This window comes from Phyllostomus discolor, chromosome 3 (assembly GCF_004126475.2).
Source record: "Phyllostomus discolor isolate MPI-MPIP mPhyDis1 chromosome 3, mPhyDis1.pri.v3, whole genome shotgun sequence".
In the NCBI taxonomy this organism is placed as follows: Eukaryota; Metazoa; Chordata; class Mammalia; order Chiroptera; family Phyllostomidae; genus Phyllostomus; species Phyllostomus discolor.
Genome location: NC_040905.2, coordinates 115,901,006 through 115,923,666, shown reverse-complemented (window position 1 = coordinate 115,923,666; position 22,661 = coordinate 115,901,006). Strand labels below are relative to the sequence as shown.

General features: G+C 54.8%; 1 protein-coding gene across 4 annotated transcripts; it reads left to right on the top strand.

The window, feature by feature from the left end:
- Positions 1–630: 630 nt before the first annotated feature.
- On the top strand, positions 631–16,796 carry PIGQ (phosphatidylinositol glycan anchor biosynthesis class Q). 4 transcript variants are annotated; one of them, XM_036021140.1, is made up of 11 exons: positions 631–655; positions 5,311–6,009; positions 7,961–8,092; positions 8,247–8,367; positions 10,385–10,511; positions 10,839–10,992; positions 11,135–11,246; positions 12,027–12,107; positions 12,745–12,859; positions 14,499–14,560; positions 15,379–15,531. In XM_036021140.1, the coding sequence occupies exons 2-11, from the start codon at positions 5,321–5,323 to the stop codon at positions 15,529–15,531; spliced, it is 1,746 nt and encodes a 581-aa protein (XP_035877033.1). In that variant the 5' UTR covers positions 631–655; positions 5,311–5,320. The 4 variants fall into 4 exon arrangements, 3 of the variants coding, with proteins under 3 accessions (XP_035877033.1, XP_028376943.1, XP_035877034.1); XM_028521142.2 differs by lacking the exon at positions 631–655 and adding an exon at positions 2,222–2,383 and having other exon boundaries at positions 15,379–16,796; XM_036021141.1 differs by lacking the exon at positions 631–655 and adding an exon at positions 2,456–2,517.
- Positions 16,797–22,661: the final 5,865 nt, after the last annotated feature.

Below are 22,661 nucleotides of genomic sequence, written 5' to 3'. Positions count from 1 at the left end.
CAGGGCCAGGCCCCTGCCCAGTAACACCAGTACCACTTGTATCTGGCCTGACCAGATGGGCTCAGATGGCAGCAGTCCCCTCACTGTGCATAGGTCCAGCCCCCTGGTTCCCAGACCACTATGAGAAAAGCATTCAGGGTGGCAGAGTCCTTCAGGGCTGCCAGACATGCCTTTCTGACCCTGCACATTCGCTGAGCACCTACTGGGCCAGGCCCTGGGCTGGCCACCTGTCTTCCTCTTGGAAGGAATTCAGACTTTGTCAGAAGTTACAAATCAGCTGCCTCCCAGCCTCCAAAGCTGAGTCCTCTCCATGCCCCAGTTCACTGTGCCCCAGCACTCACTGCCCCCATGTCCTCTCAGGCCCTGGCCTGCTGGCTTATGGCCCAGGAGACCTGAGTTTTGGGGCCAGCAGCTGAAGCCTGGAGATCTTTGGTGTGTTAGGCCAACAGCCAGTACTTACCCAGACAGGCTCTCCCACCAGGTGCCCCGGTCCCAGTATCATAATCAGTCACAGGCAGACAGGGAGGGTGCGGCTGGGCTGGGTTAGGCTAGGCTGGCTGGGTGACCTGGGCAAGGGTGCGGCCCCTAACAGTCCCTCATCCTCAGAGACGTGTCAGGTTCCAAGCCTCCTGTAGCCTCTCTGGGACTAGCTGAGGTAAGGGGGAGGCAGAGGAAGGGCTACCCTGGAGGCACCCTAGGGGCACTCTGGGGTGTCACAAGGCTGGATTGGGAGCCTCCATGGCCCTGGCCACTTCTCTCATGTGAGACTGTCTCACAGGCTCTCTAATCATTCATTTTCTCCTCTGTAAACCAGGGCCGAACAGCTCCAAGCTCATGGGTGGGGGTACTGGGAGGGTTCCGGGTGGTGGTCAAGTCAAGGAGAGCCTTCCTATGAGGACAGACTCCTGCTGCTTAAAAACAGCAGGGAGCCCTGGCCAGTGTGGCTCAGCTAGTTGCAGTGTCCCATACATCAAAAGATTATGGGTTCGATCCCAGGTTGGAGTGCGTATGGGAAGCAGCAAATCGATGTTTCTCTCTCACATCAATGTTTCTTTTTCTCTTTCTCCCTTCCTCTCTCTCTAAAATCAATAAATCTTATTTAACATTATTTTTTTAAAGATTTTATTTATTTCTAGAGAGGGGAAGGGAAGGAGAGAGAGAAACATCAACATGTGGTTGCCTGTTGCGTGCCCCCTTCTGGGGACTTGGCCTGCAACCCAGGCATGTGCACTGACTGGGAATCCAACCAGTGACCCTTTGATTCACAGGCTAGCACTCAATCCACTGAGCCACACCAGCCAGGTCTATTTTTTAAAGTAAAAATAAAAAAGGGAGCATGGAAATGAGACCCCAAAATGGTGGGGAAGTGTGGGGTGACTCTGAGTCTGGTGCCTAGCCAGGCTCCTAGTCCCAGTGAGGGGTCTTCATCAAGAGGGGACAGTGCCTGGTCCTGACCCCAAGGGCTGATGAAGGGGTGCTCCTGTTTATCACCAGGACATTGGGGGTCTGTGGTTTTTAGGACATTCACATCTGATAAGTTTCCCTCCAAACGTCCCAGCCCTGTGGGAGGGGGATTAAATGGGTCAATGTCAAGTGTGTGCAGTGGGTGCTCAATAGTTGTTGAGGCTGGTGTTAGTGTGATTGTTCCCCAGGGCAGGAGGGGCCAGGAGCTCCCCCTGATGATCAAATGGCAGAAGCCTCTGGGCTGATCCTCCGGGACCCAACCATTTCCTAGTCCACCTGCTCCTGGGGCAAGGGGTGGGGGTCCGGATGGGCTCTGGGGGCGACCTTCTATAGAGACCAATGTGCTAAGGGAAGGGGCAGCCTGGGGCTGGGGAGGCAGCTCTTTCTGGAATCACACGTAGGGCCTCGGGGCACTATCACTCTGGGAGAGTGGGGGCCTCTCAAAAGCTTGGGTTCTTCAGATGAGGAAATCCCGGGGAGCTTTGGCAACTGTGGGAAGGTGGAGGGACTATAGGGGAGGGGTGCTGGGGATGCTGCGGGTAGAGTAAATGCGGGGGGACAAGGACGCTGAGGGGAGCACAAAGTGATGCATGAAGGGACAAGGACGCTGCGGGGGTGGGTAACAAGGAGGCTGTGGAGCTACAAGGACGCTGCGCTCGCCAGTCACGGGCTCTGGGAACGGGAACTTAGCGTGCGCGGAACGCTCGGGCACGGCCGGCGGGCAGTCCGAGCGCCTTTGGGGGCCGGACCGTCGCGCGGCAACGATAGGAGCCAGCGGAAATGGGGCTCGCGTCCCGCAGCACTGCTGCAGTAGGGGTAGGAGCTGGGACCACTGTTGCCCGCCCGTGCCGGCCCAACGCTGTCCCCAACCCCACCCCGAACCCGCCGCCCGAGGGCGCGATTCCCCCGGGAGCAGCCGGTGAGCATTCGCGGGGAGGGCCGGCGTCCGCGTGGTGTGACCTTAAAGCGCTGCCCCTCCGGCCCGGGGCACCGGCTGTGGGCCCGACTCCCTGGCGGCGGCGGGACTGGGCTCAGGCGAAGGAGAGCGAAAGGGTATACCGGAGTCTTCTCCCGGGGCCGGCGCATTCCTCTAGCCATTCGGAGTCTCTGTTTCATCATCCATGAAATGGGGACGCCACTAGCCACGGCCTAGGACCGGCCTGCAACCCGCCGCCTGCCCCAGGAGCGCGTTTTCCCAGACCGGGAGGTTCTGTGTCAGGGTCGCGTGGGTTCTTTTGGCCAGGAGCCTGGTCCCAATACCCTGCAGAGTGAAGGGCGCCTGGCTGGTTCCCTTTGACCCATGCAACTTGGGCCCGGCTGTGGACTCTTCGGAAGGGCATTCAGGGTCAGAGGAACTTTATAGTTGTCCCTGACTGAAGTAAAGGACAAAAAATAGAATCCATTCTTCTGAAATGATAGGGAGGAAAGCACTATTCACAAAGCATGAGGAAAAAATGTTTTTAAAACACAAACGACATGGGGTAAAAACTAATTGTGAGCTATTGAACAACAGTGACTGGGAGGCTTCACAGAGGAGGGTTTCAGCCAGTGAGATGTCCCTGGCCAGTCATATCTGGGCTTTTCCCTGGAATCAGTCCATGCAAAGGATGAGAGGAAAGTACACCTCCCACTTAATAAGGTAGACTGTTGGCCTGTGGTTCTGTGGGAAGGGGCATCCTAGAGATCCCGACTGATCTGGGAATGTCTTGTTTCACAAGGGAACTTGGTGTCGTTCTTAACAGGGCAGGCTTTTCCAGGCGTGTGTCCTTTTTTTCTTTCTTCCCTCTTTTTTTTTTTAATTTTTATTTTTTTTAAATCACAGTCTTTAAAGATGTGCGTGTTGCCTAAGTTGCTGCCCTGCTTTCTCCCATCTGCACCTCTGCTATCGATTGCCTGCTCTTTCATCTCTTTCTGGCTCTGTGATGTGAGCAGACTCCTTTGTGTTCACTCCCAGAGGCTGAGGTGGGAGCAAGAATGGGAATTTGCCCCGTAATCTGTTAAGAGTTCTTTCTCACTACCCCACGGATAAGAACATCAACTTCTGCCTTCTGCTGTTCCTTAGACATGAGGAGTTGCTGCTTTTTTCTTCTGTTTCAGTAAACTTTGTAGATGAAGCATAATGCGTACAAAGAGTGTACAATGCGACGCAGTTTCCCACAGTGAACACCATGTACCCAGCTTCCCCCAGAGCATCTATTCATCATTAGACCAATTGTGTATTTGGGAGTCCTGCTGCTGCTGGACTCAGATGGACCCTTTCAGCTGGAACCCACAGCTGTGAAAGGTCCCTTCTCCAAGATGGCTGGGAGAGGCCTTCACCCTGTAGCCCCAGGCTGGGCTGCCTGCAGGGGAGGAAAGCAGCTACATCAGTGGCCTCTTAAGCCCTGGGCATTTCTGTTTGTGTGAGGCCTCCCAGTGCCCCCTGATCTTCAGGAAAAGGCTCCCTGTGCCTTCTACAATGTCACACTGCTCCAACATGTGTGTCTGTCTCTGTCCCGTTGTCCCCAAGGCGGTGGTGAACATCAAGATCTGGAGGCCCAGGCTCAGTCCAAGGCCTGTGTTTCTCCCTCTGGTTCAGGCTCCAATGTGGGGATCTTAGCTCAGGGTGGCTGCTCTGCCCTTTATGATGTGGGGCAGTCAGTGTCTGGGAATGGGCACGCCTCAAGCTGAATACCCCCAGTCCCTGCTGCGTGAGGTCCTGCTGCTTGCTTGGCCTCATCTGGGAGGGCTCAGGTGGAAGAATGAGGCTCTTGCTGGGAAACCCTCATCCCCATTGAGCTTACTTCTGGGCAAGTTAAGGCTTAGGATCCCACAAAATTCAGGAATTGCAGCTGCTTGGGGGTGTCTATGTGAGGGTGGTGAGGGCCAGGAAGGCTGGTGTCCCTCACCCTCAGAGAAGATGATGGTATCTCTTGATGCCCCAGGGCTGGTGAAGTTCTCCCACTCCCACTTGTGGATAGCTACCTGGTTGGAAGAATACATCCCAAAGGAGGTGCTCAGCTGTGACAAGAGGAAACACTCCTCTGTTGGGAGCCCTGCTGTGAAGTGGCGGATGGATGGGGCTCCCAGGGCAGGTTAGGCCCAGCTGGGGGCTTAGAGCATAGGCCAAAGGCCTGTGACAGGTGAGCCTGTTCTCTAAGCACTGAGGCTCCTCCAGGAGGCTGACTGGGCAGAGAGGTGGGCCTAGGTTCCCAGGCGTCTTTCCGGGCATCTTCTGGGGCATCTGCACTGGTGCCCAAGTCACCAGCAGTGTGCATGTGTCCGGTTTCCCTCAGCCCAGCAGCAATTTCTTTAAGTTTTCACCTTTAGTTTTGCTAGCTTAGTAAGCAAATCAGCGTTCTTCAGAGTGTTAATTTGCATTGCTTTGTTATTGAGACTACATTTTTCCATGTGCTACACATAAAAAAACTAATCAGTTTCTTTAGAAACAAAAGATAAAACCTCTTGTTCATCTCCACACTCCTTGCAAGTTGTACCAAGAAGGCCATGCAACCTCATCCCTGTTTCAGCCTGCTTATTTCTGAGATGGGGGAAAGCACTGATGTGCTTTGGGTGGGGGGGGGCAGAGGATGGTGATTTGGGGTCTGTGCTTACAACAGCCCAGAGCAAAGTGAGGGCACTGCCCTCGGGAGATGGATAGCCAGGGACCCCCCCCCCCCCCCCTTCATGACCAAATCCCAAACCTAAACACCACAACCATGTGGCCATGTGGGATGTGCCCATCAGGGTGTTTGTGCCACATGTTGGCTGTGGCCTGTAGCTACAGTGCTGCCAGCCACCCTGGGGTCATGCAGGCATAGCAGTGGTGGCAGCAGCTCTGAGTTAAGCCACTCCCCTCTCTTCCAGTGTCTCCAGCATGGTGCTTAAAGCTTTCTTCCCCACGTGCTGCGCTTCAGCAGACAGCGGCCTACTCATTGGACGATGGGTCCCAGAGCAGAGCAGCGCCGTGGTCCTGGCTGTGGTACACTTTCCCTTCATCCCCATCCAGGTCAAGGAGCTTTTAGCGCAGGTGCAGCAGGCTAGCCAAGTAGGTGTGGCTGTGCTGGGTACCTGGTGCCACCGTCGGCAGGAGCCTGAGGAGAGCCTGGGCCACTTCCTGGAGGGCCTGGGTGCCATCTTCTCCCACGAGCCTTGGCTCCAGCTGTGCCGGGAGAGGGACAGCAAGTTCTGGAGCTGCAAGGCCACCTATCAGCAGGTGCCTACCTCCCCTGGTGCCCACAGTGAGGACCAGGTCATGCTCATCTTCTATGACCAGCGCAAGGTGCTGCTGTCCCAGCTGCACCCGCCTGCAGCCCTGCCTGATCACCAGGCTGGAGATGCCACAGCCAGTGCTTGTGGCTTGGCTGCTGTCTTTGATACAGTGTCACGAAGCAAGGCACTATTCCGAAGTGACCAGTTTGATGAGGGCCTTGTGCGGCTGAGCCACTGGCAGTCAGAGGGTGTGGAAGCCAGCATCCTTGTGGAGCTGGCCAAGCAGGCCTCGGGGCCCGTCTGCCTGCTGCTGGCCTGCCTGCTGTCATTCATCTCAGCTGCCAGCACCTGCCGGTAAGTGCCTTTGGGGCTGGGGTGGGAAGAAGTCAGACTCCTGAGTCCTAGGCCCACCCCTCAGGGTGGAGGCCCAGACCAGCCCTCCTCAGGCTCATAGCTGCCCCCCACACCTCAGCTGTTTCATACTCCCACCCCTGGTATTTCAGAGGATGTCCTGAGGGGGACTGTTCTGGTGGCCCTCACTCCCGAGGAAGAGCTAGGCTTCCTGACAACCTCAGTGCTTGCGTGGGCCCCACTGTGGGGGAGTACTGGGTAAACCTCAGACGGCTCCAGCTCATGAGAGGGAGATGAGGCGATGGGGTAGTTGCTGGCCGACAGTTGATGTTTGTCTTGCTTGGGTGTTGTTTGTACTCCTGAACACATGTAGACCTGCCCACTTCCTTGGCCTGGGCACCCATAGGAGGACAGGCAGCCCTGGAGGCTGCAGGCGTGCACCTATTCACTGACAGCCATGGGTGTGGGGTGGTGATCCCTAGCCTTGACTACTTTCTAGAATCAGCTGGAACACTCCTGGCTACAGGCCTGGCCAAGGGATTTGCAAAAGTCCCTGAGGACCCTGGGGAATGCTGGGGGCAGCACCAGGGTGTCTGGCTGGGCTGTAGGACCCCTCTTTCTGTGAGAAGCCATCTCCCTGCTGGGGAGCAGCTATGCTACACCCCCAGGCACCCTCTTCCTTAGGTCCAGGGTTCAAGTTGTCTGGTTTTGGGACTGGCCTTGCCTGCTCACCAGTGCAAGAGCCCTTGGTAGCTGTGGGTGGGCATGCCTGGGGTTGTAGGTACTGCAGGGGATGGGTGGATTGCAGAGTCTCATGACTCCTTTGGAATGAAGTATGTCAAAGTGCATCTGAGCCTAGGTACAGTTTTGGGGGAAGAAGGTTCTTAGCTTTTATTGGCTTTCAAAGGACCAAGAAAAGTTAAGAACTGCTCATGCACCCGAATATGGACTAGCCTGTCTGTCGGGGCTGGTCAATGATTGGCGGTGGCTGTCAGCACAGCCATGTTCACGTGAGTCATGGCTGTCACTGCAGTAATGAAGCTGCTTTGTTTCTCTGGGGCAGGCCCAGGGGTGTTGTCGGGGCCCAGGCTGCCTAGGGCTGGTCTTAACACTGGGGGGACTGCTGTGCAAGCAGGGGTCTCTGTGCAGCCAGTACGAGGCTACCTGCCACTTGATTGGAGTTGGTCAGGGAGGGGTGTATGCTGAATGTGTTTTCTCTATCTCTCTCTCCCTGCTCCCTCCCTCCCTTTCTTTCTTTTCATTTCTTGGCATTGGTTTAAAGCTGCTTGGTTGGAGAGGAAGCTTTTAAACTTTTCTAAGTCTAGACCTCTTTTTTCCCAAGAATCTAAGTGCTTGCTGGTTGGTGGCTCTGCACTTTGCACAAGTCCTTTGTGTCCCCTGCTGGCAGCAAGAGCAAGGTCGTGAGTGGAAAGGGGCTCTGGGCATGGCTGAGTTGCAATGCAGTACTCTCTTCATCTTTGCTTGCAAGCAACTGCCCTCAACATTAGAATGTCTGTGGAAGCATCTCAGTGTGTCCTTTGCCTGGAGAGAAATCAGTCTCATTGGACAGCTGGGTCAGCCCAGAGATCCTTGACAAAGGTCACCCATCCAACACAGCAAGGTGCTGGGTGGTGAGACAGCACATTCTGTCACTACTAAGGTGGCCTGGGGTTAGCACTTTGTGCGATGGTTGGTCTCCCAGTTAATGGTCATGAATGTACCATGAGCCCCACTGGGCTGCTCTTTGGGCCCTCTCACCTGTGTTCCTGCCCTGCTGAGTTCAGGGGTGTGGCCGTCAGTGTTTGGAGCCATTAGCTACTCTGGCCAAGGCTGGCGTGGTACTTCCTGTCTGCACAGTGAGGGTTGTTGGCCACATGGAGGCAGCCCTTGCTCCCTGGTAGGCAGGAGAGCTCCAGGAGGAGCTGAAGGCCCATCCATCTCTGCTCCTTCACAGGGTATTCAAGCTGTGGCCACTGTCCTTCATCTGGAGCAAGCTCTCCACATGTGAGCAGCTCAGGCACCGGCTGGAGCAGCTGACACTCATCTTCAGCACCCAGAAAGCCGAGAACCCCTCCCAGCTGATGAGGTTCGGGGCCTTTCCTGGGTCTGCTCTGCAGTGGCCAGAGGCATCATAGGCCAGGCCCTTCCCCCACCTGCTTCTCCATACCAGACCCATCCTTGCTGACCCTCTCTAGCCAGGCTGCCCTCACCACCCACTCCTGTTGGACCCCTTCTTCCAGGAAGGCCAACATGCTTGTCTCCGTGCTCCTTGACGTGGCCCTAGGTCTTGCGCTGTTGTCCTGGCTCCACAGGAAAGACCGAATTGGGCAGCTGGCCGATGCCCTAGTACCTGTGGCTGATGTGAGTTGGATGGGGTGGAGCCAGGTCTGGACTCCAGCACTGGTTTCTTGGGGTGGGGGTGGGGCCCTTCCTGGGGGCAGCAGAGGCCGCTGCACCAGCCAGAGCAGCTCTTTCCCTCCACTTTTTTGGCCATTGGAACAGCCCTTGGCACTGACCCTGAAAGCTTCAGAGGCTTGGGTCTGCCAGGTGCCCATGCTCCCAAGCTGGGTCACACTGCAGCTCCTGGCCTCCAGCTTCTCTTCCCGAAGGTGGTAGTGTATGGGGGCCACCCTGCGGTTGAGGCTTTTAGCAGGAACCCACCTCCTGCCACCCAGCCTGGTATCACATTATCCCCATTGCCTCTCCCGGTGCATGACTCTTTCTGCTCTCCTGGCTGGCCTTTGGCTTGGCACCTCTATTCAGTCCCCGTCATGGGAAACATTCATGGGCCTGGGGCTGTCTGTGTGCAGTTGAGCTCTGGCCTCCCACCTTTCAGTGGTCACATCGCTCCCAGCATCAGTCTGTAGTTCCCGTGCTGATAGCCAGAGGTACCAGCTCATCTGTTGTGCACCTGGATTTGCCTTGCACATCTGGGCAATGCTTCTAGGACCTGGGTGCCATCCCCCTCCTCCCTGCCATAGCATCCTTCCCTGCATTCAGCTTCTCTGCCTCCCTTCCTCAGAGCTGAAGGCCCTGTCACTTCTGTTGGAAGCTGGTTTTCTTGCTTAAGGCAGTCCCTCTGATCCCTTGGCCTACCCACAGTCCTCTCCAGGCACCTCCTGTGGTTGAGTGGCTGAGGCTTGACTGGGTGGCCCACGTGGGCTTAGCCCCTATAGGCCGTGACAGTGTCCAGCCATGGGTGCTTGCTGGGCCTACTTGTGGCAGGGCCAGACTCTGGACAGGAGCCCTCACAGGCTGAGAGTGTTCATGGCTCCTTGGCATGGCCCAGCTTCTGACGGAAGGAGGAAGGAGAGTCTGAGGGCTGGGAAAGGGGCTTCGCTGCTTCGCCTCCTCCTCTGCACTCTGCCTGTGGCCAACTTCACCCTAGACCTCTCCTCTGCAAAACTGCTCAGAAATATAAATATTTAATTTAAAAATGAAAGCTTCTTCCTGCTGCCAAGCTCTTATCCTTTAAATATTAAATAAGCTCTCTTTATAAAGAATGTTCTGTTCCCCTCCTCATTGCTCCTGCCATGGCTAAGGCCTTCATGCAGGGCCGGGAGAGGCCTGCAAGGTGAGCAGGGTGGCAGGGTAGGGGGGTGGTGGCAGACCTCTGACTGTGCGGCAGGGCTGTTACTCCTGTGGCCTCAGCGTCAGTGAAGAGGCTGTGAGTCCTCAGGGCCCACCCCCTGGGGCCAGCATGGCACGTGGACATTGGCTTTCCTCCTGGGGCAGCTGGGACAATGGTCAGCTTCTCTGCCTGCTTGTGAGACGCCCTGTGATGTCTCTGGCCTTCATTCAACATCGATTTGACTCTGAGTTCCCCACTGTAATTCCCTCTAGGGGACAGTCCTGCCCTCCTACCTACTACCTGGGCCCCTGGTGGGCTTGACACCCTTACCCTCACCTGAGGCCATCCACCCAGGGCAGGCCCAGGCCTCTGCTTGGGCAAGTGGTAGGGTGGGTCCTTGGTAAAGGAAGACTGGGTGGGCCTGTGGGTTCCCCCTCAAAGGTTCACAGTGGGCCTGGGTCTGTCCCACATCCTGGAGCCTCGGGCCAAGGGTACCTGTGGCTGTAGTGGCCAGGGTGGTGAGATGGGGAAAGGACGTTTTATGCAGAGGTTGACTCCCATCAGGGGCTACCTGTCTAGAAGGCCAGGGGAAGATTGTCAGCATTGTAGGTTGTGTCTCCCCACCCCATATCCCAGAACATATATAGGGAGGGCTTCCATGGCCAGACAAGTGTGGGAAACCCCGTGTGCCAGTCATGACTGGAGATGGCAGTGCAGACACCTGGAGGAAGGAGCCCAGTCTACTTTTGGCACACACAGATGGGCTGGCCCAGTGTGTGGACAACACGCCCCTCTGTGTCCTCCCAGCGAGTGGCCGAGGAGCTCCAGCATCTGCTGCAGTGGCTGATGGGTGCACCTGCTGGGCTCAAGATGAACCGGGCGCTGGACCAGGTGTTAGGCCGCTTCTTCCTGTACCACATCCACTTGTGGATCAGTGAGTGCTGTGGGTGGGTGGGCCAAGGTACTTCCCAATGACCCCTGATTTGTCTCCTAAAGTGTGTGACTCCAGGGATACAAGCCCTGGTTGAGCAGGGCAGTGGGGCCCAGACCTGGCACCATCCCCTTGGTCCCTGCTTCCTGCCCTCCTTGCGTCCATTGTGTGTGGGGCCCTGCTGTGCTAGGTTGGCTGCTCTACTGAAGCATGGCCAGTGGCATAGTCTGTCACTCAGTTTTGCAGCAACCTCGGGCACCATCCTCAGTGAAGACTTGGGGGGACCAGGACCTCCTGAGCACCCCCTCAGGGCTGACCCCCTCCTGCCAGGCTACATCCACCTCATGTCCCCCTTCATCGAGCGAATCCTGTGGCATGTGGGCCTCTCAGCCTGCCTGGGCCTCACAGTTGCCCTGTCCATCCTGTCGGACATCATCGCCCTCCTCACCTTCCACATCTACTGCTTCTATGTCTATGGTGCCAGGTGGGTGTGTGCTCCCAACCCCGAAGGCTGGTCCGGCGCGGCCCTCCACGCCCTGGGCACCACAGACAGGCTTCTTGGACTGAGCTGCTGTGGGGGTGGTACGGCACCCGGGCTGGGCCCTGATGGTGCCTATGTCCTGTAGGCTCTACTGCCTGAAGATCTGTGGCCTGTCCTCACTCTGGCGCCTGTTCCGGGGGAAGAAGTGGAATGTTCTGCGCCAGCGGGTGGACTCCTGCTCCTATGACCTAGACCAGGTACTGGGAACAACTGCAGGGGAGGGGGCACCCAGGCCCCAACTGGCCAGTGTGACCTCCCAGCACCAGTGCAACAGACCTTGCTGAGTGGGCACTGTGGGAGCAGCTGCTGTCCTGTCCTGAAGTCCACTTGTTGCAGCGGGGTCTGCAAGGGACAGAGCCAATGTGGGGCCCTTAGTGCAGAACTTTGCCCCAGGTGGAAGGGGGACCCTGCTCTCAAGAGGCCAGTGGGTCAGTGGGCACTAGAAGTGACTTTGGCAGTGGGACCTGAGGATGACCCAGGAGGGGGCCTAGAGGTGACCTGGGCAGTGGGCCTACAGGTAACCCAGGCACAGGGCCTGGCTCTGGCTTGTCCTGTTAGCTTGCTCAGACCTAACATGTGGGCCCTCCCTGAGGAGTGCCCTCTAGGCATGTTTTTTTTGTTTGTTTGTTTGTTTTGTTTTGTTTTGCTTTTGTTTTTGCCTACTTTTTACAACCTTTTAGTCTTTGGTGCACGTTGCTGTACACCCTGTTGGCTGGTCCTCTCTCCTCCCCACCCCCAGGTGTCACTGGGTCTGGAGGGCACACAGTCATTCCCTTCCCAGTACCAGACAGGAGTGTCATGAGTGGGCTTTCCCATTTGTCTTAGGAAGCCAGTGTCCCACCAGCAGGCGTCCCCCCTTTCTTCTCAGTTACAGGATAGGCTTGGTGGGGACGGGAAGCAGGGGTGTGGCCAGTGCTGGTGGGGCTCTCCTCAGCGTGAGCTCCAGCTGATGCTGAGGGTGCCTCTTCTCCCGGCAGTTGTTCATTGGGACTTTGCTCTTCACCGTCCTGGTCTTCCTGCTGCCCACCACGGCCCTGTACTACTTGGTGTTCACCCTGGTGAGCTGTGGGAGACTCTGGGTGTGACGCCTGGCTGAGGGGCCTTACCCACAGTGCTTAGAGTGGTCACTGCTACCTGTGCTTGCCAGTCTGGCAGTTTGGGGCAGGCCATCCACTGCTGCAGGCCATGTGGGGTATGGCTGTTCTAGACTCTCTGGGCAGTATATGCTGGGCCCTGGAGTGGGTAGGGATCCTACCCTGGGAGAGTACTACCCACCACTCTTGGACACTCAGCTGGGAACAGGGAAGGCAAGACCCATGGTGGGTGGGTCATACTGGTGGTCTCCCCTTAGTGCCTGGCATGGGGGTGGGAGCTCAGATAGAAGGAGGGGAGCAGCACCTAGGTAGTCTGGGCCAAGGGACCAGTGACTCATTTTGCTGGATCAGAGCACCATCTCCTCTGACTTTGTGGGAGGGCCAACCACTCTTGCCTGCCGCTTCCCTGCCTTTTCATGCTTGGACTTCATGTTCTAGACGGGGATTGTGTCCTCCTCAGGGTGGGATTCGTGCTCTCCCAAGGCTCTGATCACCCTTCATTGTGGCCCAGGACCCATTGGGCTGCTCTGCTTATGGGCATGTCAGTGTGGCTCAGGCCCTGGTCCCAGCTCAGAGGCCCTGACCATTGTCTATGCTGCAGCTCCGGCTCCTGGTGGTCACTGTGCAGGGTCTGATCCATCTGCTCGTGGATCTTATCAACTCCTTACCGCTGTATGCACTCGGCCTCCGGCTCTGCCGGCCCTACAGACTCGCAGGTAGGTCTGTGTGCTGGGTGGACAGACACACACCTGTGGGCCCTGGAAAAGCACCAACTGCACCACATGTGCCTCCTGCCTGGAAGCAGTGGTGCTCATAGGGTGGGTGGGCAGGGAAGACAGAGACACCTGGTCCCAGGGCATCTGCACTAAGCTGGAGGTGGAGGGCTCAGTTGGTGCTCAGGTTTAGAGGCCATAGAGATGACCATTCTTTGTTTTCACCTTTTCCTGTGACAACCGTGAATATCGGCCCTGAGATCTGTCCACAGTGGTGTAGGCGGTACCTGAATGTGGCTCAGAGATGTGTCCCTGTGTGGTTGTGTGAGGCTGTGTGTGCCTGCTGGTGCCCCTCAACTTTGGAGGCAGCAGGACACTGGGCGGAGGACACTGGGCTGGCCAGATCTGTGTGACAAGAGTGCCTCCTGCTCTGTACCCAGCACACCACTAATTGCTGGGCCAGCACTCCCCGATCCCAGCCGCTTCCGGCCATCCCCAGTGTAGGTGGCTGCTTGTTTGCACGCCGACACTAACCACTCTGTTGGTCACATGCCCGCAAGGGGAGGCTGCCCCACTTCAGACCTCAGGAGGCCCACCTAACCCATTCCGGGGTTGGGGGTTGGCGCAGGGACGTTGAACATGTTGGGGAGCTCAGGAAGCCCCAGCACAGCCCCTATCTAGCAGCTGTTCAGGTGGCCCCTGAGACAGTCACAGTGCCAAGGAGGCCCTGCAACCAGTTTGTAACCGGGCAGCTTAGGGCACACCCTGCAGCTCATGGTGGCTGCTCCCAGACAGCTCTGAGCCAGAGTGTGTGAATGTGGTTTTCTACAGGCTTTGGGCCTGAAGTCTGCCTGCCGAACACCCTCAAATCCTCTTTCCAAGGCACTCTCCCTACTGGTGGCCAGGCCAGGGACCCATCTACTGTGCTGTCCGAGGTCACTCAGCCCCTAGTCTCCACCCACACCTCTGAATGCTTGGACAATGCAAATGGAGAGCCCGAGACTCGGCATCCCCCTCCCCCATACCCTGGCTCCCTGCCAGAGCAGAGTTGTTTTAACTTCACTTGAAAGGCCGCAGATGCCGGTGCCTCCTCTCTTCTTCCCTGAGTTTGCCTTGGGCCTCTTCATCAAATGATAATTAGCTCCCATTTCTCTTTTCAAAAAACCTTCAGCCTGGGAATTCCCAGGCTTGGGGATCCAGACTGCAGGCCAGGGGCGTGGTGGGTCCTAGTCGGCCATGCACACAGAATTTGGAAGACATGTAGATGCCAGGAGGACAGTCGCCACCCAGCAAGTTCCCATTGGCTCTGTGGGAAAACCCAGTCCTCATTCAGAAGACAGCACAGGCTGTGCTCCACAGCCCAGCTGCTCTTCCCTGCTGGCCAGACATTCAGCCTTTTCCTTTCAGTGGAGTTGTGCAGGAGGCTTTGATATCTGCCCAGCAGCAGATGGGAAGGATGGGAGGGGTGGGAGAGTCCAGGTAGCCTCTGAGTGCCACCCAGAGACAAAGGGGCCCTCACTGCCAGAGCTCCTTTGTCCATGCTTCTTCTGCTGACACACAGGGTAGGAGGACTAATGGGGGCTGCCTGCTGAGGTCTGGGGGGCCACTCCTTTCCCTCACGAACACCTTGCTTCCCCTCCAGCTGGTGTGAAGTTTCGAGTCCTGGAGCATGAAGCTGGAAGGCCCCTCCGTCTCCTGATGCAGGTAAGGCCTCCATGTACCACTAGTGCTACTGCCTGTGGACAGATTCCCCCCACCCCCACCCCCTGCCACGTTACTGCTCACGTTCTTGGGCAGCTGGGATCAGGCTTCTATGTGCTTCCCTGGGTTGGGAACATTACGGGCCTAGGGTAAGGTACAACCAAAAGGGCCCAGCAGAGCTGACAGGTGGGGCCCAAGGGGAGATTCTCCCACCCCCAAGGCCTCTGGGCACCATGACCATCTCTGCCTGGGACCTTGCCCAGCAGAGCCCCTGGACGGGATCCCCTGCACTGTCAAATACCTAGAACTCCTGCCTGCTTGTCCCTGGGTACACAAATCCTGCCATGAGCCCCAAGAGCTTTTGTTCCAGGGAGAATAGCACCGATTTGGCAAAAGTCAGGACACACATGTGTTTTCTGTTAGACTCCTTTATTTGAAAAAGTCTTGGAGCCTCCAGCCTTCAGGAGGGAGCAGGCTATTTGCTGGGTGACCCCCCTTGGTGACTCACTGGGTGCCAGTGTTGGGTCTAGGCAGGTGGGGTTGGCTTGAGTGTCACTGGGGGAGGTCAGATGCTGAGGGGTCTGCAGTCTGCCAGCCCAGCCCATGGCTCCTCCCTATAGCCTGCTCAGAGCAGATCATTCCCTCCTGAGCTGTTCATCCTACCACATGGACCACTGGTGAGAGCCCATCTGGCACAGAGCTGGCCTTGCTACACAATTGTTTAACCCAGGGAAACCCACAAGGGTTTTTGAGGCCCAGAGACCTCAAGCCCCAGGGAGTTGGGGCTTTGCTCAGGCTGACTGCTGCTCTTGTGCTTTCAGATAAACCCCCTGCCCTACAATCGTGTGGTACACACCTACCGTCTCCCCAGCTGTGGCTGCCACCCCAAGCACTCCTGGGGCTCCTTGTGCCGCAAGCTCTTCTTCGGGGAGCTCATCTACCCCTGGAGGCAGAGAGGGGACAAACAGGACTGAGGGGCCCTGGCCACCAGCCCACTCAGCACCATTGCACGACCACGGTCAGCCCTCTACCCTGGGTGGTATTGACTGTCAGGCAGCATGTGGCCCTTCACTCTGACTTTCCTGCCCCGAATTGTCTGGGACCTCTGCAGGCCCTGCCTGTTGCATATAGTCCCAACTACGAGGTTGAATTTGAGGTCATGGGGTGGTGAGCAGGAGGATGCTGGGGGTGGGGGGTGCCCAGCCAGGTCAGCTGGCCTGTGCTCTATAAAGAGCATTGTTGCCTCAGGATCCGCTTGCTATCTGTCATGATGATGCTGTTAGTCCAATCCCCCACTGACTTCCCTCAGACCCAGGCCCTGCCTGGGAGGGGTTTGCAGAGCCCCACCTCTGCCTACCAAGTCCTTCTCTAGTGGGGTGAGCTGACATGTCTCCCTGGATGCTCCATGGTGGCTCAACCTTGTCATGGGGTGGGGGGACTCCTCCCAGGTGGCACTCAATAGTTCTTGAGACTCTGATTCTCAAGCATCTTTTCCTTGGGTATTTTTCTACAGACACGCTTCTGGGTCCCCAGTACATCCCAGCTGCCTCAGTGGGGCAGTGGCCAGCCAATATGGGGGATCCAAGTAACCACTGACCCCTGGACCAAACCGGCACCCCCAATGAGGCAGTGCCCCCTATACCCTGAACTGCACAGGGTTATTTGTGATGCTTCCTGGGGAAATTGCTATGCAAGAGAAGCTACTCACGGCTTTTGGAAGTCCCTATGTGAAGCCAGGCTATATGGGGTACTCAGAGCTGCCTTGCTAGAAGCTGAGTGTGTGCCCAGTTCCTGTCCTATGCTCCTGAAGAATAGACCTCTTGGCCAAATCTCCCATCTCCCCTCACTAGTTTCCTAACAAAGCAGGCAGGTCCTGGGCAGATGCTTCTGTGCCCCTCTGGGGAAGGGTCCTGATACTCAGGCTGCGTCTGCCTGCTGGCTGGCTGTAGGATCTGTGTGGGTGTGAGTCACAGAATCCCCAGGGTGAGGAAGCCTGAAGGTACGGCTGCATCACATGAAGTTTGTCATCTTGGAGTTGGCAACTTTGTGCCATAGTCAGGGGCGGGGGTGGCCGATACTCCCTGTCCATCATGGGCATGCAGGACTGTTCACTTCTGCTCCCCACACTCCTTGGCTACATACCATACAGGGGGCTGCTGGGGAAGTCCCTACCATCTGGTGGGACCAGTCCTGGCTCCGCCTTTCTCTGCTGTGACATTAAAGCCTTTCGTGTGTTTGAGTGTGACACTGCCTTTTCATCACCCTATATGCAATGAGAGTGGGAAACCTCCTTCTCCTGGGGTGGTGGGACAGCTGGTCCTCACTGTTTATTCTGAGTTGACTACCACATCTTTTCTGGTGATACCAATTGGGGGCACTGGGCACCCTGTGTCCTAGAGCAGGCCTCTGCAAGTCTGATGGGTGGGTGTGTAGGCTCTGGCCCCTTGAAGATGTCCTAGTGTGGGTGGGTGGACCCAGGGCCACTTGCTTTCTAGTGTCAGCCTTGCCCTTGCATGGGGGGTCTCCCTGGCCAGGGGTACAGGCCCTCCTGTGGTTGAGGTGTGAGCCACACCTGGCTCTGATGAATATGTCATCACCTGAAACTCAAGGACTCTACACAGGTACTCCTTGACTGTCCTACAGTCTCCAGAAATCAGGTAGCCTCCCCTGCTTCTGTTGTCCTGACTGTATAGGGAGGGGCTGACCCAGAGAAGTCACTTAGCAACTCCCAGGCCTGCATCTCCACCCACAGTGGGCCCCTGCACGTCCTAGTGGGCAGGCGCCTCCGTCACCTGCTGAAAACAGCCTCTACACCTGTATTTTTGGAATTTGCTGAATTCTCCCCCCCTCTCCCTAGCCAACCTGCTCATCCTTTGCCCACCTTTGCCCTTTACCACTCCTGTTGGGGCCCCTGTCAGATGAGGGTCCTGCTGCTTGGCCCAGGCCACTACAACATGGTGGCCATGCCACAGGTCAGCCTGGCAGCTGCGACCCTCTGCCAGGTTCTGGGCTGCCTGCCCATTTCCTGAGTGACAGCTCTGGTTCCAGGCCTGGTTCTTGCCAGACACAGGTTTCTGGCTCTTTCCACCTGTGGGACTTTAGTGGGGCCTCTCCATGGCACCAAACCTGGGCCAGGGCATCCAGAACAACTGAAACCTTTGTGGGTGCTCAAGAGAGCCTCTGTCCAGAGCTTCAAGGCCAATGTCCATTTGCCCTATTGGTTGGTTAAACGCTAGATATTTCTCAGGGGGGAGGGCCTGGGTATCTTTCTCCTGGAGGGGAGGGGCGAAGATACCCCAGACCTCTCCCCTTGTATCCCCACTCTATATCTGAACAGAGGCTGGGTCTGGGGGCCTGTCCCCATCCTGCCCAGAGCAAGGGGGTGCAGGAACCATGAGGGAGATGATTCCCAGGCCTCCTCAAACACCAAACATGCAGTGCCCAAGCACAGCTGACCCAGGGCCTGCAAGCAGAAGGCTATGTGAGCTGCCTTGCTTTTGGCCTGAGGTCCCTCAGTGGCTAGAATACTGTCTTGTCCCTTTCTCAGTCCCCAGTTCAGGCCTGGCACTCAGCCCCAGGACATCCTTGCACAAAGGCGTGCTGCTAAGTGGGAAGCCAGCTATTCTCTCTGCAAGACCTCCTGAACACCAGGCAGTGGCACCCCTCTGGCATCCTTCCTCAACTGGGCCCTGCTGCCTCAGACCCTATGGGTTCTTGTGGTGCCTTTTTGCTCTGTGGCTGGGTGTCTGAAATGTAGGATCCCAGCAAAGAACCTGAAAGCCCCTGCCAGGGGGTTACCCAGTTTTGCCCAGAATCACACCCCATGGATAGGCTACCAACCTATGATGGTTGTACCTGCTCCACAGGCTGTGCTGGGAAAGGCCCAGTCAGAATATGTGCATGCTGTCCTGGCTGGTGTGGCTAGGTTGGTTGGAGCTTCGTCCCATGGACTGAAAGGTTGCAGGTTTGATTCCCAGTCATGGCACCTGCCTGAGGTTGGACGTGTGAGAGAGGCAGCTGATGGAGGTTTCTCACATCGATGTTTCTCTCCCTTCTCTCCCCCTCCCTTCCCCTTTCTAAGAGCAATGAAAAAAAAGTCCCTGTGTGAGAAAAAAGTTAACACCACAGTGCTTCCCTGATGAGGGGACTGGGTGGCTTTAGAGCAGGGAGTGGACAGGGCCATGGCAGAAGTAGGCTCAAGGTTGGGCACAGAGACCCTGACCTGATGACCCCAAGGGCCCTATCTGACCTTGAACCTCCCTGTTCAAGGGTGAGCAAGCGCAAGCTGCTGGCTTCCCCTATGCTCCATGAGTCCTGCTCAGTCCCTAGCCCCTCTGGGGACTCAGTCCCCCACCCCTGACCAGCTGAGGGCCACCAAGACCGCCTGCTGGCTGTTTCTGTAAACATTGTGTTGTGGGTGGGTGTGCCCTTTCTGTAAACGTGGGAGGCAGTGTCTGCTGTAATCTGACATCCAGGGAATAGCCATTCCTGGGGGAGGGGACATGGCCGGAGGAAATGCACAAGCAGGACCATGAAGGTTCCTAGTGGCCCTGCCCTCAAGTGTCCCAGCTTTCTGCTTCTGCTTCCTGCTTCCCCAAAGGGCCCAGAGGACACCTAGATACCCTCTTATTAAAGGCAGATGAGGAAGGCCCAGGAACTCATCAGGTTCTGCCCATCTAAGGCAGGGACCTGCACCTTAGGAAGTCTCCCCCGGCAGCACACTGAAACAGAAAGGAAGCATCCATGTGGCTTGCTGGCCAGTAAAGGCTGTTGTCAGCTTTAGGATGGGAGGTCATTCGGTGTGGTGCTGCCCATGAAGGGGATTGCTCTCTGTAAAGACCACCTACTGTTGAAGGCATGGTACAGATGCAGTGACCCACTGGGAGGAAAGTTCCTACTGCCCATTCCTCGCCTGCCGGGAGGAATGCCAGCCAGGCTGCCCTTTGTGCAGCACACTGGGGCCTGGTTGTGGTGTTGTTCCTTCTGAACAGATCGGATTTTTAGGAAGCCCTAACTCTTGTGTGGCTTCTCCCTAGCATACACCACTCTGTGCCTGGTCTAGTAAGGGCTGCATTTGGCTCCATTTTGACAACTTTTATTATTTTTTTAGCAGCTGTATGGAAGGCATGTTTTATGTATCATAAAATTCACCCATTTTGAGTAAACAGTTGAATGATTTGTAGTAACTTCACCAAGTAGTATAACCATCGTTGATTTTAGAACATTTTTATCACCCTAGAAAGAAACCCATACCCCTTAAGCAGTCACTCACCATTTCTCCCTACCCCAGGCCTTGGCAACCACTAATCTACTTTCTGTCTCTGAATTTGCCTATTCTGGAAGTTCCATATAAATGGAATGTAGCATTTAACAGTATTTCATTCCTTTTTATGGATGGATATAGTTGTGTGGATAAATCACATTTTGTTCACCCATTGATGTGCCTTCTTCCACTCTGGTGGGTGCTGTCTGCACCTTGTGTTGCTCACCTTGTTAACTGAATAGCTCCCTGTCAGTTTTCTGATGTTCACCATCACTGCAATGCTGCAATGGAGTTCTTCGAGCTCCCTTCTAAGGATTTCTCCATGCTAAATCAGATGTGGAATTATTAGCCAGTCCAACTTACCTCCCTGAGAGCTGTTCCCCACATCCTGGCCCACAAGAGATTTTGCCACTCTGATGGGTGAAAATAATATTATTTTGCTTTAATTTCCATTTCACAGAGTGAAACTTATCTTCACACATGTTCACAGGCTTTTCATACTTCTTTGCCCATTAAGAAAAATAACCCTGGCTTCCAGTCAAGATGGAGGTATAGGTAGACATGCTTTGCCTCATTGCACAGCCATAAGGTAGATCACAACTAACCGCAAAATAAAAAACACCCAGAACTGCCAGACTATCGAACTGTATGGAAGTCTGAAAACCAAGGACTTAAAGAAGCCATATTCATCCAAAAGAGTAGGAGGGAGCCAAGGAGCCAGGGTGGAGAGGAAGTGGTGTGGCAGCTAGGGGTGGATGAGGCAGTCTCACATTCACGTGTGGCAGATAAAAATTGGGAGGGACACCTTGGGAGTGAGTGATCCCAGCCCAGCCCCAGGCCAGACCACACAGCTCAGGGTTCCAGCGCCAGGAAATAAAGTCTCATAACTTCTGGCTGTAAAAACTAGTGGGGGTTAGGGTGGCAGAAGAAACTGCTGGTCTCTCAGGAGAGTTCATTTAAAGGGTCTGCACAGTCCTAGAATGTACGGAAACCCACCCATTCTTGGGAACCACCACCAGGGTAGCAGCTAGAGGATTGGCAGTTGCATATGGAAAGAGGATGAAGTGACTGAAAACAGGATGAATGCCAAGCAAGCCTTTAGCTGCCAGACAGTGGCATTGTCCTCTCTCCGACCCCTCCCCAACATATAGAGCCACAAAGCAGGGAAGTGTGTTACCTACCCTGGCAAATACCTAAGGCTTCACCCAATACAACTTAACAAGTGTGCTAAGACAAGGAGTCAAAGCAGCCCTACCTAGTACACAGAAACAAATGCAGGGAGGCTGCCAAATTGAGGAGACAAAGAAATATGGCCCAAATTAAAGAACAGAACAAAACCCCAGGAAAAGAACTAAGCAAAATGGAGATAGCCAGCCTATCAGATGCAGAGTTTAAAACACTGGTAATAGGGATGCTCAGAGAACTTACTGAGCATGACAAAAGCATAAGGGAAGAAGTGAAGGCTTCACTAAGTGAAACAGAAAAATCCACAGGGAACCGACAGTGAAGGAAAGGAAGCCAGGATTCAAACCAAAGATTTGGAACATAAGGAAGAAATAAACAATCAACCAGAACAGAATAAAGAAACAAGAATTCAAAAAAAGGAGGATAGTCTAAGGGGCCTCTGGGACATCTCCAAATGTACCAACATCTGAATCATAGGGATGCCAGAAGGAGAAAAGGAAGAGCAGGAAATTGTAATCTTATTTGAAAAAATAATGAAAGAAAACTTCCCTAATTTGGTGAAAGAAAACAGACATACAAGTCTGGGAAGCACAGAGAGTCCCAAACAAGTTGGACACAAAGAGGACCACACCAAGACACACCATAATTAAAATGCCAAAGTTTAACGATAAAGAGAGTATCTTAAAAGCAGCAAGAGAAAAGGAGACATTTACCTACAAAGGAACACCCATAAGATTGTCAGCTGATTTCTAAAAACAAAAACAAAAACAAAAAAAACTTGCCAGGCAACAAAGAGCAGGCAAGATGTATTCAAAGTGATGAAAAGCAAGGACCTACAACCAATATTACTTTATCTGGCAAAGCTATCATTTAGAATGGAAGAGCAGATAAAATGCTTCCCAGGCAAGGTGTAAAGCTAAAGGAGTTCGTCATCACCAAGCCCTTATTTTTTGAAATGTTATAGGGATTTATTTAAGAAAAAGAAGATCAAAACTATGAACAGTAAAATGACAACAAATTCACAACTATCAGCGACCGAATCTAAAAAAACAAAAACTAAGTAAACAACTAGAACAGGAACAGAATCCCAGAAATGGAGATCATTTGGAGGATTATCAATGGGTAGGGGGAAGGGGGAGAATAGAGGAAATGGTACAGGGAATAAGAAGCATAATTGGTAGGTGCAAAATAGGGGGAGGTTAAGAATAGTATAGGAAATAGCCCTGGCTGGCGTAGCTCAGTGGATTGAGTGCAGGCTGTGAACCAAAGCATCGCAGGTTTGATTCCCAGTCAGGGCACATGCCTGGGTTGCAGGCCAGGTCCCCAGTGGGGGCCACATGAGAGGCAACCACACATTGATGCCTCTCTCTCTCTCTTTCTCCCTCCCTTCCCCTCTCTAAAAATAAATAAATAAAATATTTTAAAAAATAAACTAAAAGAAAAAAGAATAGTATAGGAAATGGAGAAGCCAAAGAACTTATATGCATGACCCATGGACATAAACTAAGGGAGGGGGGCATTACTGGAGGGAAGGGGATGTCTGGCAGAGGGGGGCAAAGGGGGAAAATTGGGACAACTATAATAGCATAATCAATAAAATATACTTAAAAAAAGGAAAAAGAAAAATAACCCGTGCATCCTGTAAACAACCCCAAA